This window comes from Amphiprion ocellaris, chromosome 22 (assembly GCF_022539595.1).
Source record: "Amphiprion ocellaris isolate individual 3 ecotype Okinawa chromosome 22, ASM2253959v1, whole genome shotgun sequence".
Classification (NCBI taxonomy): domain Eukaryota; kingdom Metazoa; phylum Chordata; class Actinopteri; family Pomacentridae; genus Amphiprion; species Amphiprion ocellaris.
Genome location: NC_072787.1, coordinates 21831045 through 21853228, shown reverse-complemented (window position 1 = coordinate 21853228; position 22184 = coordinate 21831045). Strand labels below are relative to the sequence as shown.

The 22184-nt window shown below is 39.4% G+C and overlaps 1 protein-coding gene across 8 annotated transcripts in view; it reads right to left on the bottom strand.

Moving 5' to 3' along the window:
• The window catches only part of abi1a (abl-interactor 1a), a 56185-nt gene extending 34464 nt beyond the window's left edge, over positions 1-21721 (bottom strand). For 2 of the 8 annotated variants that reach the window (XM_023273802.3, XM_023273798.3), the window contains exons 1-2: positions 21462-21693; positions 5823-5990 (exon numbers count right to left, since the gene is read on the bottom strand). In XM_023273802.3, coding sequence (XP_023129570.2) covers positions 5823-5990; positions 21462-21578 — 285 coding nt within the window. In that variant the 5' untranslated portion in view covers positions 21579-21693. Of the gene's footprint in view, positions 1-5822; positions 5991-21461 lie in introns of all 8 variants that reach the window. The other 6 variants (XM_023273803.3, XM_023273804.3, XM_023273797.3 and 3 more) reach the window with 6 other exon arrangements.
• Positions 21722-22184: the final 463 nt, after the last annotated feature.

Below are 22184 nucleotides of genomic sequence, written 5' to 3'. Positions count from 1 at the left end.
AAAGATTCACAAGTTCATTGTTTTAAAAAGGCTTTTGTCAAAAATCAAAAATCAGTTTAATACAGATAAAGATCTGCTTGTAAATCTGCTATTTGCCTCTTGCCATCTTAAAAAAGTAAGAAGAGCTAAAAATGGTCGTCGCAGCATTTATCTTTTTTCTTCTAAAGGGAAAGACTGAAAAGACATATTTAGTTTTAATTCTATTTGCCAACTAGAATATAATGACTGCACAACAGCAACAAACTAAATTAATTGCTATTTTTTATGAAATCTATGTATTGTCCTGTTACTGCTGACAATCTGTTAACCAAAATGTTCATTATGCTTGTGTAAATTTAACCCCAATTAACAAAAGTGGTTTAAAAAGCATTTCTTATCATTATGGTGCTATCTGTCAATTATTTTCTCCATTAATCAATTACTTGTTTCATCCAGAAAATATCAGAGAATGGTGAAAAATGTTGATCAGTGTTATGTACACGTCCTCAAATGTCTTGTTTTATCCACATTGCACAAATATTCAATTTATTGTAATAGAGGAGTAAAGAAAACAGAAAATACTCAGATTTAAGAAGCTGAAATTGAGAAATCTGGCTTTTTTTCTTTAAAAAAAATACTAATTAATCAATTATAAAAGCAGCAAAATTAAAACTAATTGCAGCTCTAGTGAGTATGCTGTTATACCCTTTTCCACAAAGTTAAAATATATTTTATTACTTTTATTTATCCTGGAAGTCTTATAACCTACATGATCACTTTCACTACAAAGACCCACAGCAGGTCAGTGTTGTTGTTGTCTTCTACTCTCTTGGTGGTTCTGAACATCCTTCAGTTTCAGTTCAAACTATATAGTCTCATCTTACATACATAATAATGAAAAGTTGCCTCCATCACTGAGACACCTGTCTTATTTCCATGGCAACATTGACAAGCTGACAATACCAGTGCATGTGTGGCTGCATCCCTCCGGGTTCAATTCTACAAAACCAAATTATGTGACGGAGATTCGATAGGAGGAAAGAAAAAGAAAAGCTTCAGAACTGTGTCGAGGGAAACCCACACTAACACACACATACCGGCATTCTCCCCCGTCTCCCCTCTCTGTTCGGGGTATCACAGAGAGGTTCTCATTGTGAGGCAGTTTCTTCCGCCGGACGGACAAAGCGCTCCCTGTTCGCAGCCTCTTAGCAGCCACTTCACACGCTGCACAAGGTGGAAGCCCCGCGAGCTACTCTATTCTCCCCTCAGCCCTTCCGCCTCAATACTGCACAGAGATCGTGAACGGCAATGACAGCGGGGAGGGCGGCACGCAAACAAACACCGAACCGCGCACACACAAACATTTATGCATCTGGAGGCATGTGTTTTGCTACCAAATTGTGCTGCACCAAGACCCAGATATGAATAGCAACAAGAAATGCAAGTGCAAGATGCCACATACAAACACAAATGAGGCTTCACTGCACTTATTTCATTACAATCCACAAGAATAAAACTTAATATTCTGCTTATTGAACTCGTTGCAGCTTATAAAATGTGATAATTGGCAGTGTTTTTCAGATTGTTTTGGACACACAGGGCAATTTGTAGATGTCACATTCAGGTTTTCTAGACTGTTGACTAGCAAATGACCTAAATGTATCTGTTCACATCCTTCAGACTACACAATAAGGTCACTGTGTCATATTACTCGATTATAGAGACATAAATCTAGCTGCGACAGACGCAGACTATACGTTGGTGTCCGACCAATCGTAGCTTTCAGGACCAGAGTGATGTCATGGGGATGGAGGTGCCAGGAACCAAGTACTGGAAACAAGAATGTAAACAAGAGCTGCTTCCACACATGTACTGCAGCCCTGAACTTTTCTAGACGCTCTGAGGAGCCGTAGGTGAGGATGTAATTGTCCAAATCAGTCGGGCCTGTCGTTAAATAGCTCCTTACTATATAGTCTGTGTAAAGCCCGACTGAGCCCATGTGTGAATAGAGGAGGCAATAGTCCAGAGAATTCACAGCGAGCGAGCGTGCATGTTGACGTGCGATGCATCCTGCCTCCTGCACGATCTACCAACTCTCACCTAAACCAAATGGAGTGCTTCCAGTAGTGAGAACACAGTGACAGTCTCCTGTTGTGTGCTGCAATGTGTGAAAGAGCAACTCTGGACATAGTCTATAGTTTATGTGTGAAAACAGCTAAACAATGGCAGGAGTGACAATCAAGCCAAGTCAAAGGTTTTATATAGCACATTTAAAACAACGGATGTCGACCTAAAGTGCTTCCCAACAGAGAAATAATGTTACTAATTTGCCTGACTAATTTAAATACTAATAGATAGTTGCTGCCTTGAGTTTGCAAAGGATAGTAAGGCTCTTATTAGAGGTAAACAATTTGGGGTAAACATCTAATTGTGATTTTTCTGACAGATATTGCAATTTGGTTTGCGATCTTACAGCCCAAATAAAAAAATCCAGGCGGCCTGTATGACCCTTGAGTGTTAAAGGGTTAAATAATGAGAAGTTTATGGCAGCCGGACTACAGCATGGAGCATTAAAAAATCCTGAGAGGTTCAATCTGCTCCAAATAAATCAAATTTAATCACGGAATTTGTCTTATTTTTTAATAGTGATGTCCAATCTTAAATTGCAGCCACTGCAGTTTGCTCATTGCATTGTTTAAAAGTACAATTCTGCTTTGAAATCTGTTCATTTTTCAGCTCTAGCTCCTGTAGGTCAACGTCACAGATGTGTATCACAAGACGAGTTCATCTTTTTGTCAGGGTGTCATGAAGAATCCCAGATTGATTGTCCTCAACTATGATACACTGTGTGGAATGCCCTACGCCTTTGGGGTCAGGCGACAACAATACCCACCGGTCAATGTCAGTGTTGCCACCCCGCACAAAGAAAACACAACATAGGATGTGCTGCATTTCAGTCGGAGAGATGCCATCACCAGCAGACACACCCTGACCAGAGTGAACCTTTCGTAACTGTGGGCAGACCAAGGGAAGCTGCCCTGACGCCAGGCAGCGTCTCACCACACACCGACTAACATATTAATGTAAGGGAGCTGCAGTCTAAAGGCATCTCTAGCTTCGGGCATGGATCGGTGCAGGCTTAAGATAGAAACCAAAGGAAGGGAGAGAGCAGATGATGCACAGCCATTGAATTCCGAAGCGTTTGTTCAAACTACACAGAAGTTTTATCACATTTCATTGGCACCTGAGGTGACTTCCTTTCTCTTCTCCTGTTAAAACAACACAGACCCTACAATCCACAGGCTTCCCTCTCTATTACCCATTCAGCAGAACGCAACACTGGCCTTGAGGGCTTCCGCTAATCTCATATCCATGAGCAGCGAGGGCAACGCGATAATGATCCGCCTCAGAACAAGACAGCAGAGAGCAATAACACACCCACAGCCTGCAAAGCTCACAGCTCCTGCCTCTTTATTATTAAAACAGAGATACGCCTCATTATGGCAAATGCATTAAGAACTCTGCTCTCGTTCATGCAGAAAAAACAACTAGGCAGAGATGAAGATGTTATGAATGAAAAGAGGCATTAAACATTCTGTGTTTTCTGGTAGACAAAGCTGTTAAATGATTCACATTTGCCTAAGACAAGTTTTGGGAATCAGACAGAAAAGACAAAGATCTGTGGAGAGGAGTCTTGTTCTTGCAGCAACGATGATTATCAGTTTGAAGAAGATGAGTTTGTCTTTTCAGATTTAACTTCCTACATGTTTTGCACTATCCTCAACCTACCTCATGTAGATAAGATGTTGAAAATTTTGCATTTATTGTTAAAAACTGCATATGTACTAAAACTGCTTCACTTTAAACATGCTCTTTTACATATATCTGAAGCTTTACATAGTAGTTAAACACTCATTTTCCTTCTGTGACCTGTTACACTTCTTTAAATGCACTGTTTTAGTAAAGTAAAATACAGAAGACTCAAGTGCGACACATCAGTGAAATAGATATGTTTACTTCAGTTCTTTTTCTGTTAATCTTGCTAGTTTTTAGTATTATACAGTCACTTTACACACTTAAGACTCTTGACACACCGTGACACTTCACATAAACACTTTTAGAAACTTACATTTTGTATTATTTGTTATTTCTATTTTACGACTAGCCTCTGTGTAATTGTATATATTCCACTAACCTTGGTTTATTGTTTATTGCACTCTGGCAAAATAATTTCCTCCAGGATGAATAAAGTAGGTCTTATTTTATCTTATATTTATTTCGCTAATGTACACCAAAATCCTTGTATGTGTTCATATATTTGGTCAGTAAAGCTGCTTCTGATTCTGTTTCTGCATTGAAACAAAAAGAATACACCCAAAAAGAAGTAGCACCATGTTTGTGCACCGTCAGCTGACCATCTGTGACAACATTTAGTTCATTTTTGAGGCTTTGCCATGGCGACGCAAAGTGCAAGAGCTTAAATATAGCTAAGGAAGCGAGGAGTTTCCCATGCGCGGTGCACACAAAAGTCAAACAATCCAAACTAAGCGGAGAGTTTCTCGTATGGCTTTTCTTCGCTGATCTAAACCACCATGTCTAACTGTCTTTCATATACTTTTCCGACGTGGCTCAGAGGGTTGTCATGGAAACCTGAGGCAGGCAGTGGTGTCATGGCGACCTTGGTATCAGCTGAATGCTATTCGTCAGGATATTGACTCAAAAACCTGAAGCGAGTGTAAATATGCCTTTTTTTGGTGTCGCTCTCCTGCCTTTCTTTGCTTGTCATCATCCATCTTCCATTTGCCGGATGCCTCCTTCCTTCTCTCTCCCTCTTCCCTTCAAAGCCTCAAGCGCTTCTTTCCTCCATTAGACTGAAAATCTGACCTTCAGAGTATCCTGAAAGAATTTCTGACACTCTCAGCGAAGCTCCGTCAGAGGAATAAACACAGACATCAGACACGAGGGAGACAAAACTGCTCTTTCCGTTTCACATCCGATCGCTGTGAATCCTCGTTTTTAGCAGTTGTCTTACTTATCTTTATTCACTCATGAATGCGTTCAGGGTTTGGTGAATGCTTTCCAGCTCTAATCGACCAAATGCCACATGGCTAGAGTTCTTTGTTTGATTTGTCTGAGCTCTTAATGCCTTCATTGGATGAGAGGCTGGATTTACCTGCACATGGCAAAAGCCTGCATGCTACAGCGAGGAAAAGGTTAGGAATAAGCCGATGTAGGGCTGGTTAAAGTCCTTTATCGCTCTGTGCATGTTTATAGTTTAATAACATATCAATATTATAAATATTTTTGAAAATCAACTGAGAAATTATTATTAGATTATTAAAAAAATCTGACAAAATCCAATAATTCCAAATATTACATAACTGCCAAAATAAAAGCCTGGTATTTGTGTGGACAAGTCTCTGTCAAATAAGCAACAGAAACCATAAAAGCAGAAATAAAAGTGAGATCATATATTTCAACTTCCTATGAGAAAAATCTGTCCCTGTTTGTTTCCAGGCTTCTCGGTGATCATTTTGCAGACTAATAATTGAAATGTGGGTCTGACTGTGGTAAATCTAAATGTTTTATAATGTGTTTGTGAGCCTCTGATGGAAGCCAAGAGCATAAAAGAAAAGACAGACCACCAGTCATTCAGGCAAACACGCAGCCAGCCAGCACTCGAATAAGGACTGATAAACCAATAAAAGGAACCATGGAGACTACAGTGGGCCTCGTACTGTGATTTAAAATAACAGAGTCTGTGTGAAAGCGAGAGGAGAAGTGGGAAATGTGGGCCACCATTCTTCACAGCTGTACGGTCTGTGGTGGTGTGTGTTTCCGACCTGAGAGATGTGGTTGATGGAGGACTCCATGCGCCGCAGCTGCGAGGCCTGGATGTCCAGCAGCTGCAGCACATTGTTGGCTAAGGCATTGATCTGGTAGGCCACGCTGGCCAGGGACTGGGTGGTGTAGGCTTTGGTCTCCTCCAGAGCTTTCCTCTTGTCCTGGGCCTGTGCACAAAAAGAGATTAGGGAGAGATGAAGCGTTAAAAAGGGATGAAAAAAAACAACAGGAACTCTGTAATTGTTAATATCCCAATAGCACCTGTATTAATCTTTTTAGCCTCGTATCCAGGTGAGGTTTGTGGTGGAGTCAGGCAAAGACATCCGTTTCTCCCCTGACTTTCATTCCCCAGATAACTCGCTCTCTCTGGAGGGATTTTACATGATGTAACTCATCCTGCAGCTGCCATATTGGATGCAGAGTATAAACAGCAGACTACATTTTCAAACTCAAAGACCAGCTAAACAGAATTGAACCTGAAAAATTCTATCAACTTTGCCCTTTTAACTGAGGAAAGCATCACTTACTGACAATTTGGAATTATCTAGTTTCTATTCTAGTGTTTATATTTGGCCATTCTTTCCTCGTGAACCTAACATTAGTGTTGTATAAATCACTCAAAGGATGGTCCCTCTAAAAGATTATGCTAAAATATGGCTGAAAGCATCTAATTACAGCTTCTTGGTCACAAACAACAAATGGTGACAGCTATCTTTACAAGTGAAACTGTGCAATTAGCATTGTGTTTATGCCGTGTTTATGTCATATTCCTTATAAAAGCCGTTGATTTGCAGCAAAAATATTAGTTTGCCAAAGCATGTTGGCACAAATTTGCCGCTGCTGGTCACTTGTGGCAAATTTCCAGCAACATTCTGGGAACAATAAGCAGTTTACCACTAGTGGCAAGCATGCTCACCAGTGGTTTGTCACCACAGCGTGCCAGTAATGTTAAACTTCTAGCAGCCTTTAATTGTCAACTTGTTATCTTTGCCAGTGTGGCTTTTCTGGTAGTGACAGTTCCTGGCAGACAGTTGTATTTAGCAATGCTGATGCAAAAGGGTCATATTTTCATATGCAAAGTAGATTTCTGGCAAATGTGTGATAGACTTCTGACTAACTTTCAGGAAAACTGATGGCAGATTTGCAGGTTGCGTGGCCTCAAGAGGGTTTTTCTTGGTGTGTCATTGTGGGAACAATGCCATGGTGTAAGTCTACAGAACTACAGAAGTGTCAAACATAGATGTCTCATGTAGCCAAAGTGCACTGTTTAACATTATCAAACACTAAAATTTAATAGATATAACACTTATATACTGAGCAATCACAGTATATTTAAAAGTTTGTGCCTACCTCTGCATTAAATCCTGTACACCAACAATTAACACCGTTATTATTTGCTTGCTAGATAGTATGCCATTTTTTGAAGAACTGCAGGTAATGTTTCTGCTTGTCAGTTATTTTTCGTTAGTATTTATTGAATAAGACAACTCAAATCCCAGGAAATGTAGTAAGAAAAGCAGCAGCACATCAGAAGTGTTGCTTTGAGTTGTTGTCAAAACACATATTAGTTGGGCGCCTGTATAGCTCAATGCGTTGAGCGGGCGACCCATGTACAGGGGCTGGTCCTTGATGCAGCTGGCCCGGGTTCGATTCCCGCTCGCGGCCCTTTGCTGCAAGTCTTCCCCTGACTCTTCTCCCCTGTTTCCTGTCTCTCTCTCACTGTGCCTGTCCAACAAAAAGGCCAAAAAAATAACTTTAAAAAAAAAAAAAAAACACATATTAGTTGTCAGAACATATTGTGTGAATGAACACATACTAAATAAGTAGACTATCCATCAAATGTGCTTTGACAAGATTATTAGAATGTTGAAAAATTCATTTGCCACTGCAGAAATTTCTTGTTACCACTGTAATTCAAAGTACAGGTAATGCTTTCTGCAAACAAACAAGCTAGCAGTCCTACACACTTTTAGGAGGGCGACATTTACAACCCACACATTGTAACTGTTTCATACTTTTAACAGGACATTTGTGGAGTATTTACTTAATGCATTTAGAATAAGCTCACATTAGCATTAACTAGCCAACTAGCCAGTAGATAATTCCTACAAAAGTGCTTCTCTTGAATACATTTAAGAATATTCCACCTTTCAGTCATACAGGTGATGTTTTTGGTGGAGTACATCTAAAATGCATTTAGTAGAAGCTCAAAATAGCATAAAGAGGATAAGTAGCTGTTTGAACTTAACCCCTGGTGTGTGCAACTAATGACTAACTAATTAGTTTGCCACAACAGCTTAAATACAGAAACACACAACAACTTAAGTGTCAACTGTGTTTCTCATAGGCTTTTCTTTGTGTCTGGCTGTTACATTTGAAAGCTATTATATGATGGCACCACTTGGAATCAGCTTAAAAGCATGAAAAGAAAGGCCATGTAGGATTCATTATAAGAACTGCACTCTGTTCAGTTCTTCCACTGTATGATCTGTAAATGATAACACACCGATAGTTAGAGAGGTGACCTGACAGACAGCGGTAATGACATGTTCTGGAGAGCCACCTCACTTCAAACTGAGCCATCACGTTTGATCTCTGCAGGCTCTTCCCTACGCCACTCACTCGTAAAGCCGAGTCCAAAAAGCAGAGCCTGGAGGGGCGACGCTGGGCTTTGATAACAGGCTGCCGTAGCAGGAGGTAGGTGGTGGCAGCAGTGGCTGAGGAGATGATTACTAGTGGTGGTGGTGGTGGTGGTTTGGGGGCAAAACAGGGGGGAAAAAACAGGGAACATTTGGCCATACGAAGATGGAGAGGACAGACGGAGTCAATGAAAACAACCATGTCACTGAGTGTGTCATAATTGATTTCCAGCCGCAACTAATCCAGCAATCCGTACGGCTAAAAGCTGCCGACCAGGAGAGAGCCGGCCACGCTGGTTAGCCTCGGCCGGGCGAGGAGGTGACGGCGGTGTTTCTTTTAACGGGAATCAGAGCGGCAGATGTGTTGAGCGATAACAGCCTCAGCAAGGAGGGGAGATTCCTCCAGAGGGCTCAGCGCAAAAGGCCATCTGTTGAAATCACAGTCATTCATGTGCACACGCAGACACCTACCACTGACGCTGCAGTGTGATAGACCGGAGTAACAGCTGCACGACAACATATGAAACAACAAGAACAACAACAAACAAACAAGACGGGCTTATAGCCATGATGGCAATTTTGAAATTGCAAGAGGATGCATTTTTTGCTGTACAGAGGGGCAAGAGGTTTCAGACAGATTACTGAACAATTCATGCTTGCCTGTGCAGAAGCGCTGGCCTACATATCAAGCCACAAATGTTTATTTTTCAAGCATTAGAACTGTATGTCTACTGCTTTATTTATTCAAGATTCAGAATGTAACCCTAGTGTCATTTGCAGTGATTTGCTTTGCATATTGCAGTTTTAAAAAGCTGCCCAATTAACTTGTTTTTGTCAATACACTGCAGCTGTGAAGTGTACAAACAGCACCACTGATGTTGCAGCTGACAAATGCTGAACTGTGATGTGTGAAGAATTGCAAAACCACTGTCTGCACTTCTTTTAGGCTCACAAACACATCCATTGAAGGTTAAATTCAAAGGACAACATGTGATTCTTCCACAACTGCAATTCATACAAGATGAAATACGTCCAGTCTACTGTCATACTCTTGATGTGTATCAGACATCCTTCATGAATGTTGTTTCATGCTTACTTCTGTAGAATTTCACTCTAATACACACTTTCATACAATATATGTTGAAGAAAAGAACCGGAAAGATCACAAATGTGTCTTGAACCTTACTTTTAAATTTGAAACTGTAAAACAAGGCCTTATAATTAGTGCAGCAACAACTATTACCAGGCATCCCCCCTACAGCAGTTTCTTCCTTTCTTCTCTCCCATGCAGCACAGTGGGGACCACTGCAATGATATCAGATTTACACTGCATGGAAAGGGCTCGAGCCGATCTTTCCTGGTTTACACGAGGGTTAATCTTTAGCCTCGTGTTAATCATACAACTGTAATTCTTCTTTACAAGCAGAGCTCAAGTCTGCATGATCTGTTGCACAGATATTTTCTAACCTTCTGAACTCCAAAACCCACCAGTGGATCTGTTATTAAATAAATTAAAAAAAAAAAAAAAACAATATTAAAACTACTATTAAAACTGTAAAGCAGAGGGGACCATTGGATTTTCAACTGTAAGTACAAAAACGTAACCAAATCTAAGCTGGAAACTGTTAATTTACCAAAAATATTTTCATTCTATATGTATCATTAGATTCTGTAAAAGATAAACATTAAATGAGATTCTGAGCTGCTCTGTGCAGCTGGGAAGCAACGAGGGGTTCAGCTATGACCAACAGTCGGACAATAAAAATTCAGGGACTTTTCAGCTGAACTAGGCTGAACTGCAGGCAGTGTTCACATGAAGCAAATAGGAGACAAGTATGGAAACAGAATAAAAATCTAAGTAGTAAGATGTCTTTAGTATGTGGATTTTTATTCCAGTATTGGCACTTGTAAAAAACGGACATGTTGGATATGTTGGTTCTATTTTTTTTTTTTTTTTGTAAAATATACAATCAAATAAACTACCGGTACATTTTTGGGTTGTATTTTTTTAGTATTCAGGGAATGCTATCTTTGTTTTAATATTTTTGAGTTCTTTCAACTACTAGCTATGGCTGTGCTGTTTCCATAGCAGTGCAGGACTTTGTATTACCAGGAAATATGAGTCCACAGTGAATAGAAAAGCAACAGTGGCAAAAAAAATATCAAGAAATTACTTGCTCGGGAACAGAAAATGAACAAATCTCATATTTCCTAGCAGTAAAATGTCAGATCCAGCTTTGATTATATTGTTTCTTTATTTTGCATTTCTGAGAAACAGATCCAAACTGCATTAGCTGCCAGAGCTGTGATGTGAGGTCAGCGGTGGGCGTCGGGAGGACAGATGTGACACTTGATTGCATCGCCACTGGTGGCATCTTAGAGCCTCCTGCTCCAGTTACAGCCTCCCTCCGCCAGCTCACGCATCAGCAGTCGGCCGTCTGCAAATCCTCAAACTAACCAGATTTGTTGTTCAATTACCCAACAATCTGTGCTCGTCCTGCCGTCCATCTTCAGCAAGAGGAAGGCCGCAACACAGTGGATATTCACAGAAATTAGAGCAAACAAACACATTCTGCCAGGAAAGAGAACAAAGAGTTTGCATGATCGGTGCAAAATAGCAGTGTCAGAGAGCTGACTATACTCTGCCACAGCAGGAAATGCAGAGAATGAGGTGAGCTCCCAGAGAGCTTAAGCGCTCCTGGGGCACTTTATCTCATATTTCTAAGCTGAGTAATGACTGAGTGAAAGAGTCTACGGAATATCCAGGCAGTAGCAGACAGGCTGTCAGCACCTCAGCTGGCTTTAAAAAGGGAGTACGCAGGAATGCATGGTCTGCGTAGTCACAATAAACTTGTAGCAGAGAGCTGAGGCAAGCGAGATAATAAAACAGAAACATGAATGCAGCACAATACCGGCAACGTAACAATAGTTGAGACTAAATGTTGCATTCAAATTTCTCTTTAACCGTCTGCCTTTCAAACCTTTCAGTGGGCTTGAAAAGCATGTTGTCTTTACAAATTTGCCAAAATTACATCATTTATCTGAGCTACAAACTGTAAAAACAGAAAGAATTGTTAGATTTTCAACTTTCCATGAGTTCTCAAACTACTCAGCTGTGCTGTGTCATTCTATCTGATAGGTTAAGTAAATCTAAGCTTAAAATGGTGATTTTGTCATTTAAAAATTTGTTAAAAATGAACCGTGTGCTCTGAGCAGATTCTGTAAAAATAAAAAAAATATGTCATCCTTGACACAATTAAGGAGCCATTAGTGACAAAGATGCAACTAACTGTCATGTGACAAAAATTAGGGAATTTTCGGATGAACTACAGGATGTGTTTACACAGAGCGGACAGGAACTGAGGGTACCAAAACTATGGAAACAAATGTAAAAAATAAGTAGCAGAATAACTACAATAATGATATTTTTCCCAGTATTGGTATCACCTCTGGTCACTTAGTAAAATGATATACATGCTGATTCCATTTTTTTAAAAAAAAATAAATAATCAAAGAAACTCAACTTTTGTTTTCTCCTTTTTATGATTTATTGCATTTTGTCTGTGTCATACAAAAAATTAAATACTTTTTCAAGTTTCCTATATCTCCAGCTATGGTTTTGCTGTTTCCATAGAGGGGCAGGACTTTATATTGCAGTGAAAAATGAGCCCAGAATCAGAAAATTCCCAGAAACTGCTTAGGATTCAGAGGGTTAAAGGCTGCAAGTACATAGCAGGCTGATAACTGGAACAATAAGGGAGTGGCAGTCACAACAAAGACTTTGTGGCCTGGGATTTTTTTTTTTCTGGCACTGAAATGCATTAGCAATTCTATGTAACTTTGTCACCTATCCAGTCTGGCAAGATAACGGTCACAGAAGTGCAATCATGCTTCTTTAAACAAGGTGTTGTTTTACTATCAGTCAGTCAGGCACTCTGAGGCAGTAAGGAGAAAAGTCCAGACTTCCTCCCTGAGGAGAGAAGCTGGTCAGGGGTCAGAGGAGATGTAGCTGCCCCTCCACCCAAAAGCCTGAGCAGAAGCAGGAAAAGGACAAAATGAGTATTCCTCCTGACTAACCGGCATGACTAATGGAGGATGTAGGGAACTGAGAGGAAATATCTAAACCAAAACTCGAGTTAGGAACATGACAAAAAAAAAAAAACACAAAAAAACTGACAAGGCTTGAAATAAAGAGTTGAAAGACGGGCTATGTGTGGATGTTCAAACATGTACGAGCATCTGCCGCTACAACAAAACGACAACAGAATGTGCCCCTGGATTTACACAGCTGACAAACACGTCTATGTGCTCCCACTTGTCCGGAGGGGAAGCGCGTTCGGCACAAAAAAAAAAACTTCTCAGGAATGTTTGGAATCCTCCAACATGTCGTGGATCTTCAAACACTCAAGTGCTGCTGAGGAGTTCTGCCACAGACCACAAGTGTCAGGGATGAGCTCAGAGTAGGAAAAACAAACAGAATGTCATGGAGCTGCCAGGGAAGAAGTTCATCCCATAAGCGGGGCTGACAAACTCCAAAGTTGTCCTCAAAAACCACCTCAGCAGCGTTGTGTAGGACGGAAGGGGAGTAAATCCATCTGGAAGGTCGTAGAGCTCACATGGCACTTTGCTGCCCGTGATGTATCGACTGCTGATTACTGCACGCTGGACGGGGTGAGATAAGTGAGATGGGAGGCAGCTCGGACCTGCTGCTCTGTGGGTTGTTGTATTGATGCGGCCGCCTGATGTCCAGCAGCTGATTGGGTGTAAGCTGGAGCCGAAGAATATGAGGCTATGAGACAGTTTAGGACCTGACAAAGTGTTACTCAAAGCCATTTCCTGATCGCACAGTGATAAATTACAAAGCAATATGAAAGCAAAACTCCAATAGCGACTCGAGTCGGACTGTAATAATGCAATACATTATCTAATGATAGCTTCTGGCTTTGGATCATGTGTCACTGTCTACATCTGCTGCTTCCCTACTGCTGCAGTTCACTTACATGTTAATTTACAAGGATGATTTTCTTTTATTTGCTGTAAAAATCATGAAAATTAACAGAGAATACAACCCAAATAGACAATTATACAGGGTGTCCCTAAAGTCTGGACACACAATGATGGAAATCATATTGAAAATGCTACTTGTTAATAATCCTATTGAATAAAATGTTGTTAAATATTTCATTTCTTGAAAATATATATTTTTGTCTATGTATCTAGACTTTAGGGACACCCTGTATAATGTTTCTGCTTTTTATTCTGCTGGTACCTCTTATTTTAAAAGCCGCAATCAATGATTATTTTCAATACTGATTAATCTGCAAGTGATCTTCTCATTTAGTTGATTAATAGCTTGGTGGGTAAAATGTCAGAAAATAGTGCCACAGTTCCCAGAATCACAAGAACGAGGCTTAAATTTGAAACGACGGTATACACACAAGGTGTAAGGTGCGTCCCACATGCCGGCTGCACATTTAGCAGAATTAACCATCCATGGGAAGATAAAACACGGGACAAGAAAAGAAAAAACACTCCACCGAAACAGGAATCCTCATGACTCACGGTGTTGCAAGGACATTTATTTCAAGGGTTCGATTTGTTATCACTGGCTGGACAATCACCCGAGTTCATTTTATAGGGAGAAATGCTCGACTTCAACAGCCTTCCAGGAAACAACAGACTACCTATGAATACTTTGAACTCACTTGACCTACTGGAAACTGCTTGTTTTAACTTATTTAATATTTACTGAATGTTTATAGTGGCAACTTCAAATTAACCGACAGTATGTAAATTATTCTGGACTCTGAGTCATCACCAGTAAACTTAGCAAACAGCAGCTAACTTGTCGGCATTATAATCCTCAGTGGTCACCAGCTCAGGTAGCTCTATTTTCAGAAAATGAATATGATTATGGACAATCTGCTCCGAGGCTTTTTGTTATCATTTCAGTATGAAATAACAAGGTTAAAAGTAATCTAATGTGCTGAAAATACTAGCTTTTCACATTTATTTATGGTTTGTTTAAGCTACTAAGGCTAGCAGGTAGAGTACACGCCAGTGATTTAGTTAATATAGAGAAAGCATGCAGGTTTTCCCACAAATAATTTTCCTTTTAAAGATTTTCTTTTTTTGACTACCGCTCAGATGCTTTAAGTGTTTTATAAATGTCCAAAACTCTACTGTAACTCCCATCTTCTTCTAATAAAACCACAGAATCTTCACATTTAAAAGCTGGAATCACAAAATCTTTGGCCTTTTTCCTTTAAAAAAAAATCTACTTAAAAAATGATCAAAATGGTTTAATTTCTGTTGATCAAAAATGAACTTCGCCAACTATTTCAGCTTTAGTTTCTTTAATGCAGTTGTGATGTTTAAGAAGGTCAGCCGTGTTAAGTGTTGCATTAACTAATTAACTCCTTTCCTCGCTGTAAACTCTTCCTGACCTTGTCATCGTCCTGTTCCTCCAAGAACGGGAGGCGGAAGAAGAAAAAACACACTTTGAAATTATGAAACTGTGATAAAGCGAACACCAGCACGATCCACCTGAGGAGACGAGATACTGAAAGTGACACTGGGACGTGCGAGGAATAAAGAAAACCTGCAGACGAAACAACTTCAATCCTTCCTTGAGCAAAGCCTTGGCTCTCGAAAAAAAAACTCTGCGGTACGATACGTGAATTCATAATTCCACCTCCTCCGTCGGGGCAGATGGAGGCTGACTGAAAGGCCATAAGGTCTGCCTGACCTTGAAGAACTGCCAGCACACCATTAAAAATTCCTACAGTATGTCAGGGAAGAGACACAAAGAGGAAGTTTGCACATGGAGGAAACTCGTTAAAGTCTAGTGAGTGGCCTGATAATTGGTTCACCCAGGCAGGAAGCCAATGTTCTGTGGCTAGCGCTATGCATTTAACTAATAAACAAACAAAAACACAAACAGGAATCTATTTATTAGAGGATTTGAGTATCATGGTGACACATTTTTCATGCATTTCTAGATTTAAAGAACACAGAATGCTGCTAAAAAATGGGCAGAACTTTTTAAAAAAAAAAAAAAGACTAAATTCTTGGGCTTCAAACAAACAAAAAAAAACAAGGAGAAATGTTTAAATTAAATGCGTCTTTCTGGCTTTTGGTTCAGATCTGGAATGAAGACGCTCATAGGGTTGAAGAATCAGGCTAATTCCTGGGTAGGTTTTCTGTGGTGCAAACAATGAAGAATCTGAGTTGAATAGTCAATTTTTGACAGTTTGGTCAATATTTGTGCAATACTTCTGTCACTGTAAATAAGAAAAGCCCTTTTACATTGAATTTTTTGCACAAAGTAACTTTCGTAATGTTGAATACAATCTTTTTTTTTTTTTAATGTCTATTTTCATCCTCATTTTTCCCCCTATGGTTGCTGTCTTTATCAACCCAATATTACTAAAACTCCTACGTTCTATCCAGGCTGCAACAGATCAGTCTGGACCAAACCAACCGCGGTCGGCTGAGGGGGAGGAGTGACAGGTGGTCAAAAGGATGAATGGGTCTGGCTGGTAGGCTGAGAGCCGCTAGGCCTCGCCATGCTGCAGGAAAAACCAGGCCACTCCACACAGAGCGAGAGAAAGGACAGGAAATGAGGACTCGGAGTAACCCAGAGAGATGCAGCTATGTTTAAAAAAGTATTATTTATCACCTTCAGGCAAAGCTGGATCTCTTCCAGGGGAAAAACTCCCATGAGTTCTTGTGGGAAAACAGCACAGAGCAGGTAAAGCCAGGTTATACAACCAAAGATGACATATCGCTCTCGGTTTCACTTTGTGTCAATCTTCTAATCAATAACCAAGACTCTATTCCCAGATGTGACGACCCCTGCATTGATTACGAGCCCACGTGTTTAAAACCGATCATCCGGCAGCGGTCCAGAATTTGTTATTCAAATCAAAAAGGCTGAGTGGGCATCATGCTGGCTCAGCAGGCACAATCACATGTCCTGAGGTTGCAACACTGGATCTGACCCGACTTATGACCTCCTTGTTGGTCACATCACACTTCTATTTCCTGATTCCTTGTAACTGTATGTTGTCTCCCAAGAAGAGAAGCTGCATTTTGTTGATTTCATCTGAAATTTGTGCAAAGTTTCAGTTAAATGCTTAGTTACGATTGTGCAATCATGTTAAGAAACATATTATAGGCATACCTAGTTTATGTTAAAACTTTACAAATATATTCATTTCTGCTATTTTGGCAGTAGGGTTAGGGTTAACACACTCTAATGTGTAAAACTGCCGCAGTCCCTTTTTAACTGCACTGTATAAATAAGCAAAGCAGCAAATTTGCGCACTCGAGAAACTGGATTTAGAGAATATTTGACATTTTATCTCGAAAAATGACTAATTAATATCTGAAATAATTAATTTTCCCATCTTGCAAAGCTCAACTGCGACTAGCAGAAGCTGAATTGTACCGTTACTGTATTGGAGTGAGCAGCCAGCAGCTCTTCAGTGTGTCCTGCCAACATGGCCAGGTGGTCCACTTTGCATACAGTAGAGGCGTCCTTGTCACAGAGGTTAAACAAACGGGGCTCTGACTTGAGGAATGAATGAAAATGCCTCTAAAATGCATACAGTAGCTGTGACAAACATGCAAATTTGAAAAGAGAAAATCCATCAGAGTGAATCTGTGTGTGCAGTGAAGTGTTGCTAATGTGAATGGCTGTTTTTGGCTCCATTTGAAAGCCCTCTTCCTGACACACAGACAAGGCATTTCCAGGGAGCCGATCTTCAGAGTCAGCAGGGCAAACAGGAAACACAACTCTGACCTGTCAGTGTGCCATATGCCAAGAACACCGACACAACACACACTCGGGGACAAACAAAAGCCGCTATCGGGTTGAGAAAGTGGGGTAGAAATGTGTCCTGGGTCAAACAGCCGTCGCTATCTTCTTCGGCCCGCTGAGCCACACTGCAGCCCGAACCGAACACCAAAGCAGAGAGGAAGCAGAAGAAGAAGGGATGCAAACGAGAGGGAGGAGAGCTGAGGGGACGAGCCGATTCAAGCTGAGGCATGTAGATATGTTCTTGCTTCTATCTAGAGAGAGGGAGAGTATCTACAGCAGACAGCGAGGGCTTATGAAAAGTGCACTGCTAGTCTGACGCTCGCTTCACACGGAGCTCGAGACGTGTGCTGAAAAGCTTAAAACCCTGCCTTTTGCATCAGCACTTTAAACAAGGTGCCGCGCTGAAATACAAGGACGGAATCGCTAATCGGTTCGACACACGCAGCAGAAACTTTCGACGAGGTTTAGCTGAAGTTGGGACTGAATTTACATCAAATGCTCCACAGTGGCTTCTCAACATCATCCTCAGCTGCGTTAAAAAACAGCCGCTTGAGGAAGACGTTTTATGTGCACTTTCTTTGCACATTTTACAACTCGTTAGTTTGAGTCTCAGTGGAGATGTTTATTTTTTTTTTGAGCGCCCTGTGATGCTATTTTTGGAGCTTCTTCTCGAGCAAAATTGGGCAGCAAAAAAGGCACAGAATTCTCCAGTTACTTCATGCCACACATAAAATGACATAATAATAATTAAATTTGAATTCATGTACTATTAGTCCCTTTGGACAAGTAAGCATGATGAAAAATCTGAGAAATCTGTGCATGTTCCTGTTATTTCTGATCATCTGATAAATAAAAATGTAGCAAATAAAACCTCAGTTAACAAAAAACATAGATATATCAAAAATTTTCAACTATTATTATTTTACTATTTGCTCAAATCTGTTTCGAGGTATCAAAAATTACACTATACAGAAAAAACCCTCGAAACTGTATGATACTGGCCAATATTTTCTGCAATAGTTTACGATTTTTTTCCTTTTTCATACAACAAAAATAATAATAATAATAATAATAATAATAATAATAATAATAATAATAAATTTTATTTATAAAGCGCTTTTCCAAAAACTCAAAGACGCTGTACATAAAATACAATAAGATAAAACAAAACTGTTAATTAAAATCAATAGATAGTAAAACAAGTTCAAGATAAAATACAGAATCACTTAAGGAAAGCAGATCTAAAAAGGTGAGTGGTAATAAAAAAATAGCCAAAGTTTTAAAATGTTACATGTAGTCGAAACACAAACTTAAGTACAAAAATTTTGCCTGACAAAAACTGTCAAAGTATGGCAAAATTGTAATTTAAATGCGAAATTGTCTGAATAAATAAAGATAGGACACTAAAATGCAGCTAAAATACACTCAAATAAAAGAAATAATGAAAGTAAATGTCAGTATTAGCCTTCAAACCAGGGCTGGATATTGCTTAAAATTAAAAAAACAAATGCCAATATGAGTTTTGGTAGATATACCATATTATTTTTTGGTTTTCCTGGTTTTTCGGTGAACAAAAAAAGAACAAAAAATCAAAACTTATAAAATGTTAAATACAGTCCAAGCCTGAGTACATGAATTTGCAAAAATAAAATGGACTAAAAATGGCTAGATTATGATTTAGGAACTATTGGAAAATACATAAAACGAGGACACTAAAATCCATTTAAAAAAAAAAATACAGATAAATAAAAGAAATAAGGATATTAAATGTCATTATTGACCTTCGAACCAGGATGGGTATTGTTTTAAATTAAAAAACTAATAATAATACAAGTTTTGATTGATATACGGCCATATTACTTCCTAGAAAACGTTTTAGTTTTTCTCTTTATTCAATCAGAAAAAACAAAATAAAATTCCAAATTCTAAAATTTTACATGTAATCTAAACAAAAAGTTTGAGCACAAAATGGCAAAATTTGATTTTAAATGACAAACTATCTAAATAAAGAGACACAAGACACTAAAATGCTGCAAAAACTAGAAAAATTTAAGAAACACTGAAACAAAAACATCAAACCAGGTCTCAAACTAGGTCTGAATATTGATTTAAATGGAAAAATAGCACAAATACAAGCGCTGGTAGATATAAGAACACATATTTAGAATCTTCAGTTTCATATCTTCATGAATAACTACAAATCTGACCAGATTTCCTGCAGCATGTTGGTCTGACATTCAGCTCTACAAAACAGTGAACTGCTGTTATTGTGTTGGGAAAATGCTCAAATATAAAAGACACTAAACATCAGAAAAAAAAAAAAAAGCTGGCAAGATAGAAAACCAGCCATGAAAGTTCCCCAACACAAGGCATCACTTTGCTTTAACCCTCATGTCGTCCTGCAGGTCAAAATTGACCCGTTTTAAAGTTTGAAAACGTGGGAAAAAAATATATTTTCACAGTGAAACTTCTGATGTCCACATTTTCAACATTTTTGGGAAATCTTTGAACATTTTTTGGTGGAAAAAAAGAAATGTTAAAAATGTTTCTTAAGAACATTCACAAAAAAATCAACCAAAATCCAGCAAATTTCACTGGATTTTGGTTGATTTTTTATGTGAATGATCTTAAGAAAATATTAGAAGTTTTACTGATATATATGTAATCATTAGATATTTTTAGGATTTTTTTGGAAGATTTTTACTCATTTTTTGAAAATATTTACTAGAATTTTCTTGCCAAATTTGGGGAATTTTTTTAAAATAAAACTTTTCAAGGAAACTTTTAAGGAATTATTGGAATTTTCTTCCTGAAGGTTTTGCAAATTTTCAGAAATTTGGGGAATTTTTTTGCTGAATTTTTTTCAGACAAGGAAACAATATTTTTTGGTGCCTGTAAATGAGGACAACAGGAGGGCTAATATATACATAGATAGACCTCAATATTGTGTCACTGTGGGAAATCAGATTGCAAAGCCTCCATCTCATGTTACAGCTGCCTGCTGTAAACAAAATCCATAACAAGGAAATTCCCACATTTAGTTCCACTGTGGAGGCTCAGCAGCTGCACAAAACAAACGCACAAGATGCTGCTAAAAGTGTGGGACAAAGTTGTTGGAACTCCAGTGGCGTGGGCCGTACCTGCTGCCTCACCACGCCAAATCATCCGAGGACAAGCAAGAAAAACAAAATTACAGGGAGTCCTTGGGGAGTACAGCTGGAATGGACACACCCTCTGTAGCTGATATGGTGGGGCCGTCTTCCTGTTGCAAGAAAATGTTTTCCCCACCACCGCCGCCGCTGCTGCTGTGTTGTGTGTCACTCAATTTGCTGTGAAAAAGACAAGCTCCGTGTCTTTTTCACTAGTGGCTTACCGCACATGTTATTGCCCTAAAATTAAAAATAAAGCCATCTGTGGTTGCCAGTGAAGTTGCCCTGTTATAATCACCACATTACTGCCCACATTGGCTCCAAAACACAGCTTTAAAAAAAAAAAAAGCAACATAAGCACAGATGATTGCAGCTGTATTAATTTATCACGAATGAGAAGGAGGCAGAACTGTGTTCTCATAAAGAAGTTGAGAAAAAAATCAATGCTTCCAAGCTTTATTGAGCAACTAACAATGGCTTTGCAGTCACAGTGTAGCTGATTTCTGCACATGTAATATATTTAACAGTTAAAAAAAAAAACAATGCAGCAGCAATAAAAAGCAATGCACTGACATTACAGCACTGGCAGTAAGTGCTTAATGTAGACACTATACCTCCACTGGAGCATCCCAATGGGGATTTAAACTGTTTTTGTGGTATTAAATGGTGAGTTTAATGACCTTAAGGAATCTAAAGCACTGCTGCAGCACTTTAAACTGGAATAGTTACACAAAAGAGGCACAGTTACAGTAACTTTGTGCTGTTCAGTGAGCTGCAGTGAAAACACACAGGCCTCCCCGGGAACAGTGTGAGAATAATTATGTTTTTCAAAAAAGTAGACCCACCCTACATGTAAACGGGATAAAAAAAAAATGCGTTCAAGCGCTCGAAAAATGTCGTCAAAAGTGCTTCTCCCGGCTCAGAGTCCAGTTTCTTTATCCACATTTCCTGTCCCAACAAGCAGTCAACCCCCCCGTTGGTGAAAAGGCGGCGCGGAGCCCCACGGCGGAGGGTTAAAACTCTTACCTGGACATAATTGTTCTCGCAGTAGTCGGCGACTCTCGTCAGGTTTTGGTAACTCTCCACCAGCGCTCTTTTACCGGCCGGAATCTCTTCCTCTAACAACATTTGTAGCTCTGCCATCTTACATCTCTCCGCAGAGCCTCCCTTCCCTCTCTGCCTTTTCCCCCTTTGATTGAAACAGCCACCAGCCCAGCGCTCTGCCTCGAAAAAAAAAGAAAAAGAAGAAAAAAAAAACGCTCCTCTGCCTGCTATTGTGGGATTCCTGCCCTGCTTTGGCGTAAACTCCAACCGAAGATCGTCTGTGCTGCGAAGAGGGCTCACTCTGAAGAAAAAAACAGGTCAATCAGGCTTTAAGCAGCATCCACCCTGCAGGAAAGAGCGCTGTCGCAGGTCATTCATACCATCTGCTGTAAGACTGTAGAACATACCATAATAAAATCTGTACGGCTGTTTTTGCACTGCTGCATCTTGCACTTTTTATATTATATTACAAAACACTTCGTATTGTTACTGTCTACAGTGTATTAATACTGTATTCTTCATTTTCATCCTTGCACATATTCACATATTATTATTACTATTATTGTTATACATATGTTATTGCTGCTGCAACAATTAAATTTTTCCTGGCGTGGGAGCAATAAGGGATTGTCTTATCTTATTTTATCTCAGATTTTTTAATTTAATTTTTATTTTATTTCATTATATTTTATTAGATTTTTTATT